Source organism: Mobula hypostoma, chromosome 30, assembly GCF_963921235.1.
Source record: "Mobula hypostoma chromosome 30, sMobHyp1.1, whole genome shotgun sequence".
NCBI classification, from domain to species: Eukaryota; Metazoa; Chordata; class Chondrichthyes; order Myliobatiformes; family Myliobatidae; genus Mobula; species Mobula hypostoma.
Genome location: NC_086126.1, coordinates 4565363 through 4586764, shown reverse-complemented (window position 1 = coordinate 4586764; position 21402 = coordinate 4565363). Strand labels below are relative to the sequence as shown.

The 21402-nt window shown below is 50.1% G+C and overlaps 1 protein-coding gene across 2 annotated transcripts in view; it reads left to right on the top strand.

Annotated features, from left to right (window-relative positions):
* The first annotated feature begins 5781 nt into the window (after nucleotides 1-5781).
* dpf2 (double PHD fingers 2) overlaps nucleotides 5782-21402 on the top strand; it is a 32530-nt gene continuing 16909 nt past the window's right edge. For both annotated transcript variants that reach the window (XM_063036532.1, XM_063036533.1), the window contains exons 1-5: nucleotides 5782-5872; nucleotides 11674-11834; nucleotides 13377-13484; nucleotides 16268-16431; nucleotides 18767-18859. In XM_063036532.1, coding sequence (XP_062892602.1) covers nucleotides 5823-5872; nucleotides 11674-11834; nucleotides 13377-13484; nucleotides 16268-16431; nucleotides 18767-18859 — 576 coding nt within the window. In that variant the 5' untranslated portion in view covers nucleotides 5782-5822. The remainder of the gene's footprint in view (nucleotides 5873-11673; nucleotides 11835-13376; nucleotides 13485-16267; nucleotides 16432-18766; nucleotides 18860-21402) is intronic.

Here is a 21402-nt window from a genome sequence, read left to right as displayed (position 1 = left end):
TGTCATCTTGGCACCACTGTGTCAGGGTGTGAACCTCGCCTCTGTGGGCTGTCTCCTCACCGCTGGAAATAAGGCCGGCCAATTCAAGAGTTTGCCAAGATTGTGAGTAGTTGAAAGGCTGCAGACAGTGAGACTTTCACAGCACAGAAACAAGTCCTTCAGCCCTTTGACCACGTGAGTTTCTCCTGGGTTCTCCCCAGCATAATTGCAAACATACACATGCAAGCACCCTCTTCATCTCTCTCTCACCCACACGGAGTCACCGACACTGTCTCTCACACATGCACCTGCTGACCAATGTTCCCTCAGGTAAATGACTCTCACAGGGTAGATTATAGATCTTCCCACCCAAAGTTGCCTCACAGGTGGATAGGGTAGTTAAGAAAGCTTATGGGGTGTTAGCTTTCATAAGTTGAGGGATAGAGTTTAAGAGTCGCGATGTAATGATGCAGCTCTATAAAACTCTGGTTAGGCCACACTTGGAGTACTCTGTCCAGTTCTGGTCGTCTCACTATAGGAAGGATGTGGAAGCATTGGAAAGGGTACAGAGGAGATTTACCAGGATGTTGCTTGGTTTAGAGAGTATGCATTATGATCAGAGATTAAGGGAGCTAGGGCTTTACTCTTTGGAGAGAAGGAGGATGAGAGGAGACATGATAGAGGTGTACAAAATAATAAGAGGAATAGATAGAGTAGATAGCCAGCGCCTCTTCCCCAGGGCACCACTGCTCAATGCAAGAGGACATGGCTTTAAGGTAAGGGGTGGGAAGTTCAAGGGGGATATTAGAGGAAGGTTTTTTACTCAGAGAGTGGTTGGTGCGTGGAATGCACTGCCTGAGTCAGTGGTGGAGGCAGATACACTAGTGAAGTTTAAGAGACTACTAGACAGGTATATGGAGGAATTTAAGGTGGGGGGTTATATGGGATGCAGGGTTTGAGGGTTGGCACAACATTGAGGGCCGAAGGGCCTGTACTGTGCTGTACTATTCTATGTTCTATGTTCTATGTTACCTGTGAAAACACCACCCCTTCTCTCAGTTCCTCTGTCTCGGCCGCATCTGCTCTCAGGATGAGGCTTTTCATTCTAGAACGAAGGGGATGTCCTCCTTGTTCAAAGAAAGGGGTTTCCCTTCCTCCACCATCAACGCTGGCCTCAACCACATTTCTTCCATTTCAAGCACGTCTACTGTCACCCCATCCTCCCACCACCATACCAGAGAAAGGGTTCCTCTTGTCCTCACCTACCACATCACCGGCCTCCACGTCCAACACATAATTCTCCGTAACCTCCGCCATCTCCAACAGGATCCACCCCTCCAAGCACACCTTTCCCTCCCCCTCACTTTGTGCTCTCTGCGGGGATCGCTCCCTACGTGACTCCCTTGTCCATTCGTCCCTCCCTACTGATCTCCCTCCTGGCACTTATCCCTGCAAATGATACAGGTACCACACCTGCCCCTACACCTCCTCCCTCACTACCATTCAGGGCCCCAAACAGTCCTTCCAGGTGAGGTGACACTTCGCCCATGAGTCTGTTGGGAGCACTATGTCTTGTGCTCCTGGTGTGGCCTCCTGCATATCGGTGAGACCAGACTTAGATCGGGAGATGCTTCGCCTTTGGTACTTCTCCTCCTCCCTTTCTTCCATGACCTTCTGTCCTCTCCTATCAGATTCCCCCTTCTCCAGCCCTTTATCTCCTTCACCGATCGACCACAGCTCTTTACTTCACCACTCCCCCTCTCCGGTTTCACCTATCATCTACCACCTTGTACTTCATCCTCCCCTCCCCCACCTTCTTACTCTGACTTCTCATCTTTTTTCTCTGGTCCTGATGAAGGGTCTCATCCTGAAACATCGACCGTTTACTCTTTTGCTGGTCAGCTGAATTCCTCCAGAATTTTGTGTGTGTTTCTTTGATTTCCAGCATCTGCAGATTTTCACTTGTTTGTGAATGCTCCCTCTAATTTATTTTTACACACTTGCATGGACCAACCATTGTTCTAAGCAGGAAACTTTTACATGGCCTGATAAATGCATGGGACTTTATAAATGTTATTTTATTGCAATATGACCATCAAACAAACACAAACCACAACTCACAACCCAACAAACAATGTCAGGCAGTCAAAAAGACTGACAAGCTCTATGGGCAAAAGTAAAATGTTTTGGCTAGATGGCATTGGCATACTGTGGGCTGGCAGTTTATTACCAATGAGCTACCGACTTCCATTCTGGGTCTATTGTTACAATTTGTGACATTGTTGTAACTTGAAACACTGATAAAGTAAATATGTTGAAGTTTGTGGTATATTTATTATTTAGAAAATTTATAGATTATATTCATTAACACATAATTAATTACAGATTATTTCACAATTATATTAACACTGTCTGTCTGTCTAGGAACCACATCCGATGCGGACTTTGGTGACCATGGTTTTCCATATAGATCTATCCTTCATTTTTTGGATGACTTCCATTTCCTCGATGTGTAGCTACCTGGCTAGGCTTTTGATGAACATAAGCTGAGGTCTTCCTCTAGGTTTACTCCCCTCAATCTTTCCAGAGAGTATGAGTTTTTCTAGTTCATCTTTCCACATGATGTGTTCTAGGAATCTGAGTTGTCTTTCTCTTATTGTTGGTATGAGTGATCGAACTGCTTGGGCTCTTCTGAGAGCTTCTTCATTTGATGTGTGTGTGGTCCATGATATTCTTAACATTCTCCAGTAGAACCATAATCCAGCTGCTTCTAGTCTCTTTTCCATTGCGGGAGAAATGGTCCAGCATTCACTTCCATAAGTCAGGATAGAATAAATGTAGCACTGCAGTATTCTGTTTTTAGTGTACGTGCTCATCTTTCTGTCTGTTAACATGGTCTTCATTTTTTGGAAAGCTTCCTTCGCCATTGCTGTTCTGTATTTGATATCTGTGTCGCACCTGCCATCACTTGTTATTAGGCTGCCAGGATATTTGAATTTGTTGACTTGTTTGATGTTTGCGTTTCCGATCTTGATCACACAATACTAACACAGATTACATAATTATATTGACATTACATTAAAGAAGATCCGCTGGTTCGAGTCACTGCCATCAGAGGGGCAGCTGGTTTGAGTCGCTGCCGTTGGGGAGGCCGCTGGGTCCCGACGCTCTCGGAGATGTTACCAAAATTCCGAGATTTATGGATTGGACTGTAGTTCATATTAACTGCAGTTCACTTTTGACTTTTTCAGTTCGATGTTATTTTTTCGCATTCCCGCCCATTCTTTCTTGTTGCGGATTGGTAGGCGGGGGGGCGGGGGCGGTTTGGGTCATCTGTCAGCTTTTATGCAAGGGAGGGCTTGGGGGGGGTGGGGTTTGGGATTTGATGTTCTTACTGTCTCTCCATATGGGGATCTGTTAGATTTTGTGCGAGGGAGGGGTTGGGGGTGTTTGGGGTTTGCGAGTTTTTGTTTCTTTTTCTTTTCCGGCGGGAGGCGGAGGTGGTGGGATTGATGTCTTTGTTTTCAACGACTTCTGTGGTTCTCTGTGTTCTCAGAATCAGAATCAGGTTTACTATCACCGGCAGGTGACGTGAAATTTGTTAACTTAGCAGCAGCAGTTCAATGCAATACATAATCTAGCAGAGAGAGAAAAAAATAAATAAAATGAAACATAATAATAAATGAACAAGTAAATCAATTATGTATTTTGAATAGATTATTAAAAATATGCAAAAACAGAAATACTGTATATTTTAAAAAAAGTGAGGTAGTGTCCAAAGCTTTAAAGTCCATTCAGGAATTGGATGGCAGAGGGGAAGAAGCTGTTCCTGAATTGCTGAGTGTGTGCCTTCAAGTTTCTGTACCTCCTACGAGATGGTAACAGTGAGAAAAGGGCATGCCCTGGGTGCTGGAGGTCCTTAATAATGGACATTGCCTTTCTGAGACACTGCTCCCTGAAGATGTCCTGGGTACTTTGTAGGCTAGTACCTGAGATGGAGCTGACTAGATTTACAACTGTCTGCAGCTTCTTTCTACGACTATCCAGAGAAGACAAATCTCAGAGTTGTATTCTGCATGCATACTTTGATAATAAAATGAGCCCTTGAGCCTTTGAAGTCCCAGCTGTGCGGCAACGAAGGCTACGTGCGCGGGAGCATTTCAGGAACCGCGTGGCCGCGCGCCCACGCAGCTTGGAGGGAATGGTGGTGATCACACACACACACACACACACCGATACTCTCTCTCTGTCTTACACACACACACCCTCTCTCACCCGAGGTTGGGATTGAACCCTCGTCTACCCGCCGCCCTCCGTTGAGTGTCGTTGGATCCGGCCCTGATGTAGGCGAGAGGACGCTGTTCTGTAATGCGCCTGATCTGCGGAGGAGACAAGTCACCAGAATCTGCTGGGAACTGGACTCCCCTCTCTGAGTAACTGGTGGGTATTTGTGTAGCGGGTGGGTGGACATTCCTCGGCTAAAGAGTCGAGGGCCAAGCACCAACGAGCGAGGAGGGACGTTCTCGGATTGCTATTGGGTTTGGCTCATTCTTGTCACATGTACCGAGATAGGGTGAAGATCCTCTCCTGCACACTGCTCACACCGATCAGATCACTACACCGCGCATCGAGGCGGAACAGGGCGGGACAGCAGCAGCGTGCAGAGTGTCACAGCGACAGAGAAAGTGCCGTGCGGGCAGACAATGAGGTAGATTGTGGGGCCCATCTCATCCAAGAGCCTGATCTCAGTGGGGTAGAGACTGCTCTGATCCTGGTGGCACACGTTTTCAGAGTTTGGCATTTTCTGCCGGATGGGAGAGGGGGAGACGAGAGTATGTCTGGAGTGGGTGGGGTGGGGGCTCTTTGATCATGCTGGTTGCTTTACTGAGACAGTGGGAAGTGTAGACAGGGTCCACGGAGGGGAGGCGGCTTCCGGTAATGGCCCCCACCCTCTCTGTCATCATTCCCCATTCCTGTGTCCCTCTCTCACCTTATCTCCTTACCTGCCTATCGCCTCCCTCTTGTGCTCCCGCCCTTCCCTTTCTTCCACGGTCTTCTGTCCTCTCTTATCAGACTCCCCCTTCGCCAGCCCCATATCTCTTTCACCAATCAGCCTCCCAGCTCTTAACTTCACCTCCACCCCCTCTCCCGGTTTCACCTTTCACTTACCATTCTGTACTTCTTCCTCCCCTCCCCCCACCTTCTTGCTCTGACCTCTGACCTCTCACCCTTTTTCTTCCCCTCCAGTCCCGCTGAAGGGTCTCGGCCCGAAACGTCCACCGTTTACGCTTTTCCGCGGCCTGCTGAGTTCCTCCGGCATTTTGTGCGTGTTGGTTAGCCTGCTCTCTGTGACTGTACTGTGTTCTCTGCGTTTTATTCCATGCAAACAGTCTTAAAAGTTATTTTAGTTACTGAGAAACACACAAAGGCGCTGGAGAGGCATAGCAGATGAGGCAGTATTTGTAGGGAAATGGCCAGGCACTTTATGTGAACTATATATGATTGTGCTAGCGTCCTCTTTACTTATAATACGTTCAATGAGTGCGCCTGTGTTATTATTTCCCTTTGTTCACAGAGCATTTGTGACTATTAATTAAAATACATAATTAGTCTATATGATTATGGCGCCCAAGGCAAGCTGCGCAGTTTACCTATCAGCCGATAGGCGGCGCTGTAGACCGTCGCCGTAAGGCGGGGAACAGCGGGCGTGAGGGTCACGTGGATCAAGAAGCCAGCACGCAGGCGCAGATCGGCCCGTGCCGGCGAGAGGAGCGCTAGCAGGACGCAGGCGCAGTCCGCCCGGCCCGCCCGACGCCCTATCCGCCGGCAGCGCATGCGCGCCGATGGAAGGAGCGAGCAAGATGGCGGCGGTGATTCAAAACGTTGTGAAGAAGTAAGTTTGTGGGGGTGGGGAGGAGGGAGCGCCGCGGAGATTGAGGGAGCGCGGCGGCGGCGGGGGTGGGGGCAGGGGGAGATGGCGGGCGCGGTGATGTGGGGGTCGGGGGGAAGCAAGGGCGGTCGAGGAGTGGGGCCGGGCTGCGGGACCGGAGCCCTAGGCAACTTGTCGGAGCAACTTGGGTCGGGCCCGCCGAGCGGACGAAGCCCCGGCGGGGGGTGAGTCCCCTCTCCCGTCCTTTCCGCCAATTTCTGCGGACTCCCGGTCTCCAGGCTTCCCAGCCCCGGCCGGAGCCGGAGCCGCCCCGTCCCGTCCCCCCCCCCCCCCATCACTCGATCCCCGCCATCGATCCCGCTCCCTCCCCACAACCCGTCCCGTTGATTCCTTCCTGTCGCAGAGCCCCCCGCACCCTGATTGTTCCCCACCTCCCCGCTGGACTGGCCCCAACCATCATCTCCGGCCCCCACCGCCGGACTTCTCCCGATCCCCGCCGACCTTCCTCCCTTCGTGGCCAGTCCCGGACTCTCCGCCTCTCCCGCCGATTCCCCGGCCGGGCGATCTGTCCGACCAGCTCCCCGTCGCTGACCCCCTTGCCTCCGATCCGCCGGGGCCCCCCTACACCGCAGCCCCGGCATCAACTTCCCTCCAGCCCCTGTCCCCCTCCCCACATCCTCCGCTGATTTCGCAACCCAGCCCCATAACTCTGCCATGCCTCCCCCTCTCTGCTACTCTGTGTTTGTCTCCGTTCCTGAACACCACAGCCCCCGCCCGCACCCCCATTCTCCTCACCCATCCCTCCGAGCTCCCACCCCTACAAACCCGACCTGTTCCCTCGACCCTGACCCAAGCCGCACAAATCCAACATTTACCCCTGACCGTTCACATCTGATGCCCACTCCACCTCCCACGGACTTCCAGCTCCCCACAAGATCCAGCGCCATCTCGTTGAAGTTTATTATTGGGAATTCACTAGAGTTTGGATGAATGGGAAGGGGGGGTAATCTCATTAAAACCTATCCAATATTGGAAGGTCTAGAAGGAATGGATGTGGAGAGGATGTTCCCATTGGTGGGGGAGCCTAGGACCAGCACACACAGCCTCAGAACAGGAGGAGAAATTTCTTTAGCCAGAAGGTGGTGAATCTGTGGAATTCATTGCCCCAGGCAGCTGTGGAGGCGAAATCATTGGGTATATTTAAAGCAGAGGTTGATAGGTTCTTGATTAGTCAGGGCGTCAAAGGTTACAGGGGGGGAAGGCAGGAGAATGGAGTTGAGAGGGATAATAAATTAGCTGTGATGGAATGGCGGAGCAGACTCAATGGGTCTAGTGGACTAATTCTGCTCCCGTGCCGTGAGGCGCTATGGTTATCTAATCATACAGGTATGAGACAATGCTCCTCTGGACTAGAGTGCACAACACAGTACATATAACTCTCACAGAAAGTAATATCTTAGAACATAGAATAGGACAGCACATTACAGGCCCTTTGGCCCACAATGTTGTACCAACCCTCAAACCCTTCCTCCCATATAAGCCCCCACCTTAAATTCCTCCATATACCTGTCTAGTAGTCTCTTAAACTTCACTAGTGTATCTGCCTCCACCACTGACTCAGGCAGTGTATTCCACGCACCAACCACTCTCTGAGTAAAACACCTTCCTCTTAATATCCCCCGTGAACTTCCCACCCCTTCCCACCTATTACCACAATTAAGTTACAAGTTATTTTCTGCCCATAATGCCACTGGTGTTTAGGGCAGCAATGAAATTCCCCCCCCCCCCCAGCTCTGTCTGTCCTTGGCCAATTTTGGTCATGGCGGTGTTCAGGGCTTCCTTCACCGTGCCGGTAGCTTCCTCTCGGTTTTCACCACTGTCAGCCACGCAAGTCCCGGGTGGAGACTCAGGAATACCGTCGCACTCAGGTGGAGAAGGATTCTTCATTGCTGTTTCCGTAACAATGTTGTTTGACGAGTCGAGGTTGTTAGCCCTGAACTTGGAGGACTGGTGGACCACTCTTAGTCTGACCTCTACCCTTTGACCCTGTTTGGCATGGGTGACCCTACCAAGAGCCAAAGCCCTGACTCCAGCCAACGTAGATCTCTGGGTCATTGAGGGACGCGAGCCTCCAAACCCTACAACAAGGGTCTCAGGGAGGAAATTAACAAATACTAAGTTGTATTTACGACCCAAGTTTAAAAAGTAAACCGTATAACGCTGCTGGCGCTCCATTCGCGATGAGACCTGGGTGATGGCGGGGAGTACAGTAGTGTCAGACCCTGTGGTAAGAAAGATGTTTCCCATCCTAACAGTCCTTGTCCTGATGCTACAGTACCCCTGCCTGATGGGGGGGGGGCGGGGGTCACAAAAATTGTTGGGTTGATCATTGGCAGTGCTAAGTGCTCCTGATAAATGTTCTTGTCCTTTATCGTTCTTTCTTTATGTTTGAATTTGCACAGTTTGTTGTCTTCTGCACTCTGGTTGATTTTTCCTCATTGATCCTGTTGCAGTTACTATTTAAATTTGCTGAGTATGCCCGCTAGGAAATGAACCTCGGGGTTGTGTGTGGTGACGTACGTGTCCTTTGATAGTAAAATTGACTTTGAACTTTGGACGGGTGGAAGGGAGACCCCATTCAGCAGTCCCTCGCAGTAGGGACTTGCGATGGTGCGCTTTGCGGTTCCCGTAGCAGACGGTGACGCAGCTGGTCAGCACGTTCTCGATGGTGCTCCTGTAAAAACTGGTTAGAACAGGGAGGGGGTGGGGGGGGGAGTCTAACTCACCTCAACCATCTCGGGAAATGGGGATACTTGACTAAAGAGATGGTGTCAAGGGACAAGGCAAGATTATTGTTATATCAAGCAACACACATCGTGGTTGCTGGTGAACGCAGCAGGCCAGGCAGCATCTCTAGGAAGAGGTACAGTCGACGTTTCGAGCTGAGACCCTTCGTCAGGTCAGAATTCCTCGTGTTTGCATTATTGTTATATCTTTGTTCTGCCCAATTCCATTAATCTCCATGGCCTCTCAAATTAAAATGCGTTCACTGGGCGTCCCTCAGCAGCCTTTATACCACCCTTCATTCTTGCCACCGGCACGCGTTGCCCCACGTTCCTCTGTTAAGTTTCAGCTCTGCTGGGCATACCCGGTTCACCAGAGGCTGACTGAAGGAGCTGAAAACTTCATTAACAGCACTCTACACTGAAGTGGTAGCTTGAATCTTAGGCGCACAAGTTGAATCCGGAGCCTCCTGGTCCGTCTGGGTAGTCTCCAAACTGGCCACCTTCTTAAGCCCACCGCCCCCACTGGAGCGCAGGGCGCCGACAGCAGCTCGGACGAGTCTTTCAAGATCTCACTGTCCTCGGAGATCCGTTCACAGCTTTCTGTTGGCATCTCTGAGGCTCTGGGTCTTTATACAGAATGAGTTTGCTAGCCCTGTGCCCAACCCTCCTCCTCCTCCTCACAGCCGGCTTGGGCCATCTACAGCGGAGTTCCAGCCTGATGTTAGATTTCCTCTAACTTCTGGTAACCACCCCACTCTGTTTCTCTGCCCTCCCCCCCCTTTTTGTTTTAGCCCCATTCTGGAGACCCTCTCACCCCTTCTCTTCCCCCTCCCTGCCCATCAGCTCCCTCCAATTGCCCACCTCCTTCCCTATAGTCCACTGTCCTCTCCTGACCAAATACTGCTGCTACCTCTTCCACCTGTCCCCTGTGTCCGAGTGGCCAAGTTCAACATGTTTTCTCAGAGCTTAGCTTTATTTGTCACATGCACTTCAGAGCACACAGTGAAATGCATCATTTGCGTTAACGCCCAACACAATCTGAGGACTTGCCAGGGAAAGCCACACTTCTGGCGCCAATATAGCACGTCCTCAATTCACTGACTCTAACCCGTAGTTCTTTGGACTGGGGTGAAACCCACGCGGTCACAGGGAGAACGTGCAAACTCCTTACAGAGAGCACCGATCACTGGCGCTGTAAAGCAATGCGCTATCCTGCCGACCCATTATAATGGGTAACAAAGAAATGGCAGAGGAACTAAATGAGTATTTTGCATCAGTCTTCACAGTGGAAGACATTGGCAACATACCTGATAGCCAGACGTCTCAGGAATAGAATTAGGTACAGTCAAGATTACTAGAGAGAAAGTGCTTGGGAAGCTAAATGGACTAAGTCTCCCGGACCGGATGAGGTGCACCCACGGGTTCTGAAGGATGTGGCTTTGGAGATTGTGGAGGCATTGCAAACGATCTTCCAGGAATCAATAGACTCTGGCATGGTTCCGGAGGACTGGAAGGTTGCAAGTGTAGTTCCGCTGTTTAAGAAAGGAGGGAGGCAGCAAAAAGAAATTACAGACCTACTAGTCTGACATTGGTAGTTGGAAAGTTATTGGGGTCGATCCTTGAGGACGAGGTTATGAAATACCTCGAGGTGCATGACAAGATAGGCCGAAGCCAGCATGGTTTCATGAAGGGAAGATCCTGCCTCACCAACCTACTGGAATTTTTTGAGGTAATCTGGAATAAGATTGACAAGGGAGAGGCTGTGGATGTTGTGTATTTGGATTTTCAAAAGGTCTTCGATAAGGTGCCACATAAGAAGCTGCTTAATAAGATGAGAGCCCATGGAATTGTAGGAAAGATATTGGAATGGGTGGAGCATTGGCTGACAGGCAGAAAGCAAAGGGTGGGAATAAAGGGATCCTTTTCTGATTGATTGCCGGTTACTAGTGGTGTTCCGCAGGGGTCGGTGTTGGGGCTGCTTCTTTTTACGATGTATATCGATGATTTGGATTATGGATTAAATGGTTTTGTGGCTAAGTTTGCGGATGACACCAAGATGGGTGGAGGAGCAGGAAGTGTTGAAGAAATGGAAAGGTTGCAGAGAGACTTGGTCAGTTTGGGAGAGTGGGCAAAGAAATGGCAGATGAGATACAATGTTGAGAAATGTACGGTTGTACATTTTGGAGGAAGATATAATCGGGCAGATTATTATTTAAATGGGGAGAAAATTCAAAAATCGGAAGTGCAAAGGGACTTGGGGGTCCTCATGCAGGATACCCTAAAGATTAACCACCAAGTTGGATTGGCGGTAAGGAAAGCGAATGCTATGTTGGCATTCATTTCAAGAGGAATAGTGTATAAGAGTAAGGAGGTGTTGATGAGGCTCTATGGGGCATTAGTGAGACCTCATTTGGAATACTGTGTGCAGTTTTGGGCCCCCTATCTTAGAAGCGATTTACTGATGTTGGAGAGAGTTCAGAGAAGATTTACGAGGATGATTCCTGGAATGCAGGGGCTAACATATGAGGAGTGTTTGTCGGCTCTTGGACTGTTATTCATTAGAGTATAGAAGAATGAGGGGGGATCTCATAGAAATATTTCAAATGTTGAAAGGGGTGGACAGAGTAGATATGGAAAGGCTGTTTCCCTTGGTGGGTGAGTCCAGGACAAGAGGTCACAGTCTTAGAATTAGAGGGTACCCAGTTAAAACAGATGAGGGAAATTTTTTTAGTTAGAGGGACGTGGATTTATGGAATTCGTTGCCAGATACAGCTGTGGAGGCCCAATCATTGAGAGTGTTTAAGGAAGACATTGATAGGTATGTAATTAGTCAGGGTATCAAGGGATACGGGGAAAAAGCTGGAAATTGGAACTAGATGGGAGAATAGTTTAGCTCGTGGTGGAACAGACTCGATGGGCCGAATGGCCTACTCCTGCTCCTTTGTCTTGTGATCATGTGACCCTTCCCCCCCTCCCCGTATGGCTGTCCGCGAATCGTCTGTCCCTCTCTTCCCGCAGCATCGGCGAGCAGTACTACAAGGATGCCATCGAGCAGTGCCACAACTACAACGCCAGGCTCTGCGCCGAGCGCAGTGTTCGCCTCCCCTTCCTCGACTCACAGACCGGCGTCGCCCAGAGCAACTGCTACATCTGGATGGAGAAACGACACCGGGGGCCAGGTAAGGGTCCGCTGTGCCCAAACGCCCACGGCGGAGCCCCTCTGCCTGCCCTGAGTCGATCTCACGAGTGTGATCTGGAGACAACGTAGCAGAGCGGACGGGGCGACGGTGTTTCCAATTGTAGGGAAAGTCTAGGAGCAGAGTGCACAGCCTCGGAGTACAAGTGTGTCCATTTGTAAAGCAGCTGCTTGTGCAGTGGCGTTAACTCCGTGTGAAGGAGTTTCTATGGTGAGGAAGGCAAATGTGATATTGGCATCCACTTTGAAAGGACGAGAATGTAGAAGCAAGGATGTAATGCTGAGGCTTTATAAGGCACTGGTCAGACCGCACTTGGAGTATTGTGAGCAGATTTGGGGCCCTTATCTAGGAAAGGATGGAGAATGATTCCGGGAATGAAAGGGTTAATGTATGAGGAGCGTTTGATGGCTCTGGGCCTATATTTGCTGGAGTTTAGAAGAATGGGGCGGGGAGTTGGTATTTCATTGAAAACTATCAAATATTGAAAGGCCTAGACAGAGTACATGTTATGTGGAGAGGATGTTTCCTATACTGGGGGAGTCTAGGACCAGAGGACACAGATAGAGTGGATGTGGAGAGGATGTTTCCTATACTGGGGGAGTCTAGGACCAGAGGACACAGATAGAGTGGATGTGGAGAGGATGTTTCCTATAGTGGGGGAGTCTAGGACCAGAGGACACAGATAGAGTGGATGTGGAGAGGATGTTTCCTGTAGTGGGGGAGTCTAGGACCAGGGTGGACAAGCCCAGAGTAGAGGGAAGCCCCTCTAGAACAGAGATGAGGAATTTCTTTATCTTTTTCTTCAGTGGGTCCTTCATTAGCCAGGCTGTAATAAGTTATGGGGGAGAAGGCAGGAGAATGGGGTTGAGAGGGGTAATAAATCAGCCGCGATGGAATGGCGGAGCAGGTTCGAAGAGCCGAGTGGTCTTTTTCTGCTCCCACGTCTTATGGTATTACGGCAGCATTGATGTTCCAGCTTCAGTTGCCAAGTTGGGTCCAGAGCACTGATTTAGTGAAATCGCTCTTTTTGAAATGTCCCACCATCAACCGCCACTTGCGGGAGAGTGTGTGGGCTTTCGCTATTGGTGGTGGTTGTCACAGACCAGGGCTGTATTGGTGAGATTGTGTTGTTTGTTCTATTTATTTAGAGATGAGGGCCATGGCAACTGGCCCACCGAGCCAGTACGGCCCAGTTACCCCCATGTGACCGATTAACCCACTAATCCCGGCGCCTTCGGGATTTCGGAGGACCTCCATGCGGTCACGGGGAGAACGTACAAACGCCTTGCAGGCGGTGGTGGGAATCGAACCCAGGTCACTGGAATCCGTCACCGTGTTGCCCATATATACAGCGGAGCAGAATTTAATTTCTGAACTAGCCTCCGCGGGGCTTGAACTTGTTTCTCCAAGAGCTCGTCCAGGTCTCTGGGCTACAAGTCCGGTAACTTAATCACGGTCATGGCTGTGGTGGACGCTCCTCGTACTCACGCTGTGATGATGTTGTCTTTCCCCCGCCCGACGCAGGAATGGCCCCCGGACAGCTCTACACCTACCCTGCCCGCCGCTGGAGGAAAAAGAGGAGAGCCCACCCTCCGGAGGACCCCCACCTCAGCTTCGCGGCCCTCAAGCCAGGTAGTTTTGGGGGCAAGGCGCGGGAACTCGCTGCCCTTTCCGCTCGTGGGTCGGTTAAATAGCGCGCGAGGAGGGTCCCGGAGAGGGCTGTGCTGCGCGGTTCAGAGAGCCGGTTGCCGCGGGGACGCTGCGCCGAGCCGTTCCCGGGTGAGTGGCGTTGCCGCGGTAACCGACGTCAAACGGGGCCTGCGTGATAGGCAGGAGCCTGAGTGCCAGCTCTCCCGGTTGCCTGGGGGATGTGCCCGTGCAGCGTGGGACACGGATAATGTGCCGTTTAATTTACTGAAAGACACTGCTGACTCATGTCCTGAACTTTGAATGTCATCGACACACAGAAACATTTAACCCATCCCTATGTCATCAGTTCCCTCGCTAATCTCGTCCGGTACCTTTTCTGCTGCTGTTTGCTCAAGGAGCCTTCCTCTCCCGTCCCTCCCAGAGCTTCCCCCTCACTGATACGGGCTTTTTGTACGTAGCCCAGTGTCCCGACCTGCCACTCCCACCCCTCAACCACTCAGATCGTAGTGCATTCCGATCTATTAATCCACTATCGGAAACATCCTCACCTCATCCACTCTGTCTAGGCTTTTCAGTATTCCGTATGTTTGAACGAAATCTATCCCCCCCCACCACCGCCATTCTTCTAAACAACAGGCCCAGGGTCATCAAAAACTCCTCAAATGTTAACCCTTTCATTCCCGAAATAATTTGCACGTATCTCCTTTGGGCCCTTTCTACTGCCAGCACCTCCTTTCTCAGATACAGACACAGCCACTCACAATACTTCAAGTGCCTTATAAGGCCTCGCTATTACATCCTCTTGTTTTTATGTTCTAGACCTTTTGAAATGAATTCTCACATTGCATTTGCCTTCCTCACCACAGACTGAACCTGTGTTAACCTTTAGGGAATCTTGCACGAGAACTCCCCAGGCCCCTTGCACTTTAGATTTTTGTATTTTCTCCCTGTTTTTATTTCTTCTGCCAAAATGCATGATCATACACTTCCCAACGCTGTTCCATCTGCCGGTATTTTGTATATCCTGTCTAAATCCTCCTGTATCCTCAACACCACCTGCAACCTTCACATCGTCCGCAACTTGGCCGCAAAGAAGCCATCAATTCCGTCATCCAGGTCTCTCTCTCTCCCCCTCCCCCCCCCAATTGTTGCAAACTCCAGCCAGTACAGGCCATGAACCATCAAACACGTCTTGTGTATTAACCCTTTCATCCCCGGGATCATTCTGGGAAACCTTTTCTGGACCCTCTCCAATCCTAGCACATCCTTTCTTGGATAAGGGGCCCAAAACTGCTCAGGGTACTCCAAATGAGGCCTTACTAGTGCTGTATAAAGGTTACAACAACAAAAGAAGGTCCTATCATCCATCTCTCCCCTGGGCAGGATTGCTCTAGACCTCTTCGTACCTTACTCTGCAACCACCTCTGCCATTGTTCTCCCTACGGGGGGACAAAACTACCCAGCACATCTCCTTTCATTTTCACCCTCCCACCTCAAAGCTTCGTGTTGTACTCAGAGTCGGGGGGTGGGGGGGAGAAGATGCTGCCTGTCTGCACCTCTCATAACCTTATAAACCTCTATCAGATCTCCTCTCAGCCTCTGCTGCTCCAGAGAAAACAGCCCAACTTTGTCCAGCCTCTCGTGATATCACACACCCTCTAATCCTGGTGAGCCTCTTCTGCCCCCTCTCTGAAGCCCCGATACCCTCCCTGTAACGGGGCAACCAGAACTGCACACAGTACTCCGAGTTTTATGCCACTGTAGCGTGATATCCCGGCACGGTGCCTGAAAACAGAGGCAAGCTCGTGAGTCGTGAACTTTGTATTGAAACCGCTTCGATTCTGTTAGCAGCCAATAAGGACGAGCTCGGGGCTGCCTGTGAGTGTCATCGCACATTCCAGCGCCCGCAATGCTCCGAACAACACAAGTAGCAACGAGCTACTAGCCTTGGCTCATCGAGCGCCTGAACCATGACCCTCCATACCCCTCCCATCCACGTACCTATCCAGTCGAGCCCACATCCACCACTTCTGCTGGTAGCTCATTCCACACTTGCACCACCCTGCAAGTGAAGAGGCTCCCCCTTTTGTGTTCCCCTTAAAGTTTTCACCTTTCACCCTTAAACCACGACAGCAAATTCTAATCTCAGCCGGCAGCAGGGGCTGAGACGAGGGCTAGTGCCTGTGTGTTGAGTCCACTGCCTCCCACTGATTGGTCAGGAATGCACATACAGCTCTAGTCAGTCAGCAGCTAGCGCGTATTGCTTCAAAACTTGACTCTGTTTGTCCTCTGCTGACCCTGGGAGTGTGTGAGGGTTTGGTGTGGAGAGAGTTTCACTTTGAGTCTGACCGCCAGGAGCGGGTGATGGGACGGTGTAGAGGAAGTTTCACTCTGTGTCCGACCCCGGCAGTGTGTTAGGGTTTGGTATGGAGAGAGTGTTTCATTTTGTGTCTGACCGTGGTAGTGTGTGATGGGATAGTGTAGAATGAGCTTCACTCTGTGTCTGATCCCGGGAGTGTGTGATGGGACGGTGCAGATGGACCTTCACCCTATGTCTGACCCTGGGAGTGTGTGATGGGACAGTGTAGAGGGAACATCTTACCATTACTGTGTTGTCTTACCATTTTGTCCCTGTCCTGGGAGGGATTAATGCCAGCAGTTCGAAGCACAGCCTCTCTCCATCTCCCACGCTAACCAAGCACAGGTTCTTCGAAGAGCTATCTTAAAGAGCCCCCTGTGACATGTCTTTTCCCTTTAATCTCCAGACCTGGATTTGGGAATGAAGAAAGACAGTCTGGTGTCTCCAGATGGCAGCAGCCTCGAAGCATTGCTACGTGGCGAGGCGCTCGATAAACAGAGGGGTTTGTCCGACCACAGGGACGATGACAGCCTCAATGACTACCCAGTAAACAACAGCAGGGCACGAAAGGTTGGCCAGCATTTTGTCTTTGATTCATGATTCTATTGCTAAATGTTAATTTTCAAAGTAAGTTTACTATGAAAGTGCGTATATGACACCATACACAACCCTGCGATTCGTTTTCTTGTGGACTTGCGCAGTAGATCCAAGAAACACAATAGAATCAGTGAAGGACTGCACCCATCAAGATGGACGGCAGTTGTTGATAATTGGGCAGAGATTTCTTCAAACAAGCCTGATTAAAGTCCCCAGCTATGATTTGAACAGTGTCAGGATAGGCCATCTCGAGTTTAATGTCAGCTTTCAGTGATGTATAAAAACAGTGGTTAGCATCATGCAGAACTCTCTCGGTAAACGGGACGGGGGAGCAAGAGTGCAACAGGTCCGCTGTGTCTGAGAACCACAGAGTTTATCATGAAACTCAGATTTCCCCGACCCCACTTTGCCTTCTCAGAATCAGTAATCTGATCCATCCTGTGTACTGAGAAGCCCTCGGGTCTTGCTGATATATCCAGAATAAGCCATGTCTCTGTGATACAGAGTGTAACAATTCCTGATTTCCCTCCAATACAGCAATCTTGCCCATAGTCCTCAGTCATCTTCTCCAGTGATTGTACATTTGCTAACAAGGCGCTGGGTAAAGGAACCTTCATTCTTCGGCGTTTCATTATGATTTTGCGCCCTTCCCTACTTCCCTCTCTAACGGCCATGCTGATGTACCCTCGTCTGCTCAAAGGCACCGTACCTGCATGCTTGCAGTTACGTAAGTCCACCAAGTCCTTCAGAAGATTGTGAAATCGCTAGTTCATTCAGATGGTTGGAAAGTGAAGGGAAATGAGAGGCTGCTGGTTGCAGTGAGATTAATTCAGAAGTTTTGTAAGCAGCCTGCAGCACGTCTCCATAGTTCACCAGCGCTACCTTGAGGAGAATCGTCTCATTACCCCGTCTGGGGCATAGGTTGCTGACAGCAGCTCACCAGAGTCCTCTGACCTGGGTGAGTCTTTCAAGTGTAGCCCATCTTCAGAGATCCTTCCACTCCCAGGCAGCTACCGTTGGGGTTTCTGTAGCTCTAGGTTTTTACGGGATGGGGTGGCCCAACCCCCCTCCTTTCGCAGCCATCCAAGTCGGCGTTTCTTCATCAAGGGCTGACTCATTCCCTTATCCTGGGCGTTGCCATTGTCAAGATCACCCCCGCAACATCAACATCCTAAAAGGCAACATTTGATCTTTGGGTATAGTTAAAGCAGAGTGGAGAATGAGACCCGGGTGAAATTCTTTAGCTTGAGGTTGGCAGCAAATGCACTGGAGAGCCAACAACTTCAGATACGACCATAAGACATGGAAGCAGGGTTAGACCGCTCAGTCGACATCAACTCCCAACACCCCAGGGAAGGCGGGTGATGCCTTGCTGTTGTAATACAGGCTGGCGGCCCACGGTGAGCTACGGGAGGGCGGAAGAGAGCTAGGAAGAAAGGGGAATATCACTGAAATCTTACCAAATATTGAAAGGCCTAATGGAGTGGATGCAGAGAGGATGTTTCCTATGACGGGTATGTCTAGGACCAGAGATCACAGCTTCAGAACAGAGCAAGGGTTTCCCAAGCTTTTTGTGCCATAGACCCCCTACCATTAATCGAGGGGCCTGCGAAGCCCTGGAATAAGGTGGATGTCCAATTAGGACAGAGGTGAGGAGGAATTTCATTACCCAGAGGGTGGTCAATCTGTGGAATTCATTGCCACTGACAGCGGAGGTTGATAGGTTCTTGATTAGGGTGTCAAGGTTTATGGGGAGAAACCAGGAGAATGGAGTTGAGTGGGATAGTAAATCAGTCATGGAATGACAGCGCAGACTCGATGGGCTGAATGGCCTCATTCTGCTACTGTTTTGTAATGGTGTTAATCTGAAGGTGGTGGCTCTCCAATGCATCTGCGGTACGTGACCCAGTGCAGTGACTTTTTCCGGAACATCCGCTCTCTCTCTGCCGTCACAGCTGAGTTCCGCCAGCAGTTTGCTTGTGATTTTTGCACCAAGTTCCAGCATCTCTGATCGGTTAGTCTTGGCCAGTGTTCCCTTTGAAGATGACGGCTTCCCTCTGCTCTTAGGATTGACATTATTTGAAAATATAAGATCCCAAAGGGACACGCCCTCGACTCGCTAACCCTAACGCGTAGGTCTTTGGAATCGGAGCACCCACGCGATCACGGGAAGAGCAGACAAAATCCCTACAGACCGCAACGGGAATTGAACCGCTGACGCCGCGAAGCGTTACCGTGCCAGACTTTTGGCAGTGGCGTGTTTGGGTGCTAGATCGTGGCGCATGACTCCTCTGGTCTTGGCTTGCAGAGAATCCTGGATCCGGACGATTTCCTGGATGACCTGGATGACGAAGATTACGAGGAAGACCTCCCGAAGCGCCGAAGCAAAGGCCGAGCCAAGGTAAGCCGCGGTGTGCTGGCGGTGCTCGCCGTATCGCCTCGCTGTGAACAGACAGCCGGCTACGGTGGTCGTCATAATTACAGCCATTGCTTCACGTCAGACTGGTGAAGTTGTGGATAGTGTAGAAGGCCAGCAAAGAATACAAAGCATTATAGATCAGTTGCCGACATGGGCAGAGAAATGGCAGATGGAGTTTAACCCAGATAAATGTGAGGTGTTGCACCTCGGTCGGGCAAATGCAAGGAGACAGTACGCAGTTAGGGGCAAGATCCATAACAGTGTAGCTGAGCAGAGAGATCTTGGGGTCCAAGTTCATAGCTCCTTGAAAATGGCGACACAGCTCCAGGTCGATGGGGCGGTTCAGAGGCTTATGGAATGCTTGCATTTATTAGTCGAGGCGTTGAGTTCAGAAATCAAGAGATTTTGTTGCAGCTTTATAGAGCCACATCTGGAGTATTGCACACAGCTCTGGTGAGGTCTTGGAGAGGGTACAGAAGAGGTTCACCAGGATGCTGCCTGGTTTAGAGAGGGTGAGAGGCTGGACGCAGTTGAGCTGTTTTCTCTGGAGCGCCAGGCACTGAGGGGAGATCTGATCAAGACTATAAGAGGCAGAGATAGAGTAGACAGGGAGCGTCTGTTTCCCAGAAATACCAGAGAGCATGAATTGAAGGGGGGGGGGGAATAGGTTCAAGGGGATGTGAAGATTAAGTTTTTTTTACTCGGAGTGGTGGATGACTGATATTGTGTGGTAGAGGTAAATACATTAGAAGCTTTTAAGAGACAGTTAGACACATGGATATGAGGAAGGTGAAGGGATATGGACATTATGTAAATAGGAGGAATTAATTTTGGGGTTTTATAAAAATTTTTAACTGGTTCAGCACAACATTGTGGTCCGAATGGCCCGTTTTATGTTCTATAATCAGTGATCATCATTCAGATCAACTGGTGCCATTACCAGCTCGACCGTGTTGCTGTAATGGCTGGCTGTTTGTGGCCTCGTCACTCTGCAATCTCCTCCTAGGACTTTTCCCTTCAGTGCGAAGGAGGCTGAGAAGTGACTTGATAGATGTGTTGATGAGAGGCATTGATGGAGTGATTCTTTTTCAGAACCGGGTTTAACATCACTGACATACGTGGTGAAGTTTGTTGTTTTGCCGCAGCAATACGTACAGTACTGTGGAAAAGTCTTGGGCGCAGATTATATAGCTGGGGTATCGAAGACTTTTGCACTGTGAGTGAGGCCCCCATTGGTCAGGAGTGACCATGGATATTGTGCCCTAGCTTTCTAGATACGTAAGCCTGTGCAGTACGATGCGGAGAGCAAGCTGTTGCCCGTGTAGCGAGCTCCCCCTCTCCACGCTTCTGACAAACCCAAAGGAACAGTAGGGACCGATACAGTTTGGTACCAGCAGCGTCACAGGAGTTGGCAGTCAGCGTTGAACTCAGTGTCAAACCGCTAGGATTCCAGTTCTGGATTTTCCCTCAGGGTTTACCCCCGAAGCCCTCACCATGAGTGGGTATGGCCGCAAGGCAGCGGAGGTTTGAGAAGTGACTGGTTTTAAGGCACCGGTAATCGGCCTTTACCCCTCCCCCTGTCAGTGACGGCCTTAGTAGCTGAGCCATACGTGAAGGCCAGGAGCTGGACTCGGTTGTCAGAGGCTATTTGAGACACACGCCATTGGGAACTTGTCCCCACTACCACTCCTGCCTATAACGACCTTGAGGAACTGTACTGTAGTAATTTCATGTATTGCACTGTACTGCTGCAAAAAAAAACAAATTTCATGACGTGTGTGATGTTAAACCTGATTTTAACACAGGCCTTTTTTGTGGACTGAGAGTGAGAAGGGGGCCGGGAGAGGGGAATCACGGTCGGGAAAAGGGGAAGGGAGCGGGACATTTTGTAATGATGAATAAACCAATTGTTTGGAATCAAATGACCTTGCCCGGTGCCGCAGTGCTGGGTGGGTCTGCACCCGCCCCAGCCCCTGCCCCTGGCACTCCTCCTCTGCCACCTATTCCACACCCCTCCCAGGGCGTTCCACCCTCGCCATTCCCAACATCCTGTACTCCCGCCGGATTTACAAACTCACTCTCCACTCCATGTTGATAAATACAGTGCTGTGCAAAACTCGTAGGCTTCCTGGCTATCTCTATACATGGCTAGGACTTTTGTACAGGGCTGTTATAACTACAAATTACGTTAAAGAAATACTTACAAAAATAAATTGGTAGTGCAAAAATAAAAGAAAGTAATGAACTTGTCTGTTCAGAAATCTGACCGAGGGGAAGAAGATGTTACTAAAACATGGAGTGTGTATTTCCAGGCTCCTGTACCTCCACCCTGATGGTAGCAATGAGAAGAGGGCATGTTCTAGGCGACCGGGGGGGGGGAGGGATTGTCCTTAATGATGAATATCACCTTTTTTGAGACATCAACTTTTGAAGATGGTGCTGGGGAGGCTGGTGAAATTCGGAATGCGGAAATGTCTATTGGAAGAGCGTAGAACTATTTTAGCTCCCCCCGCCCCCAATATCTA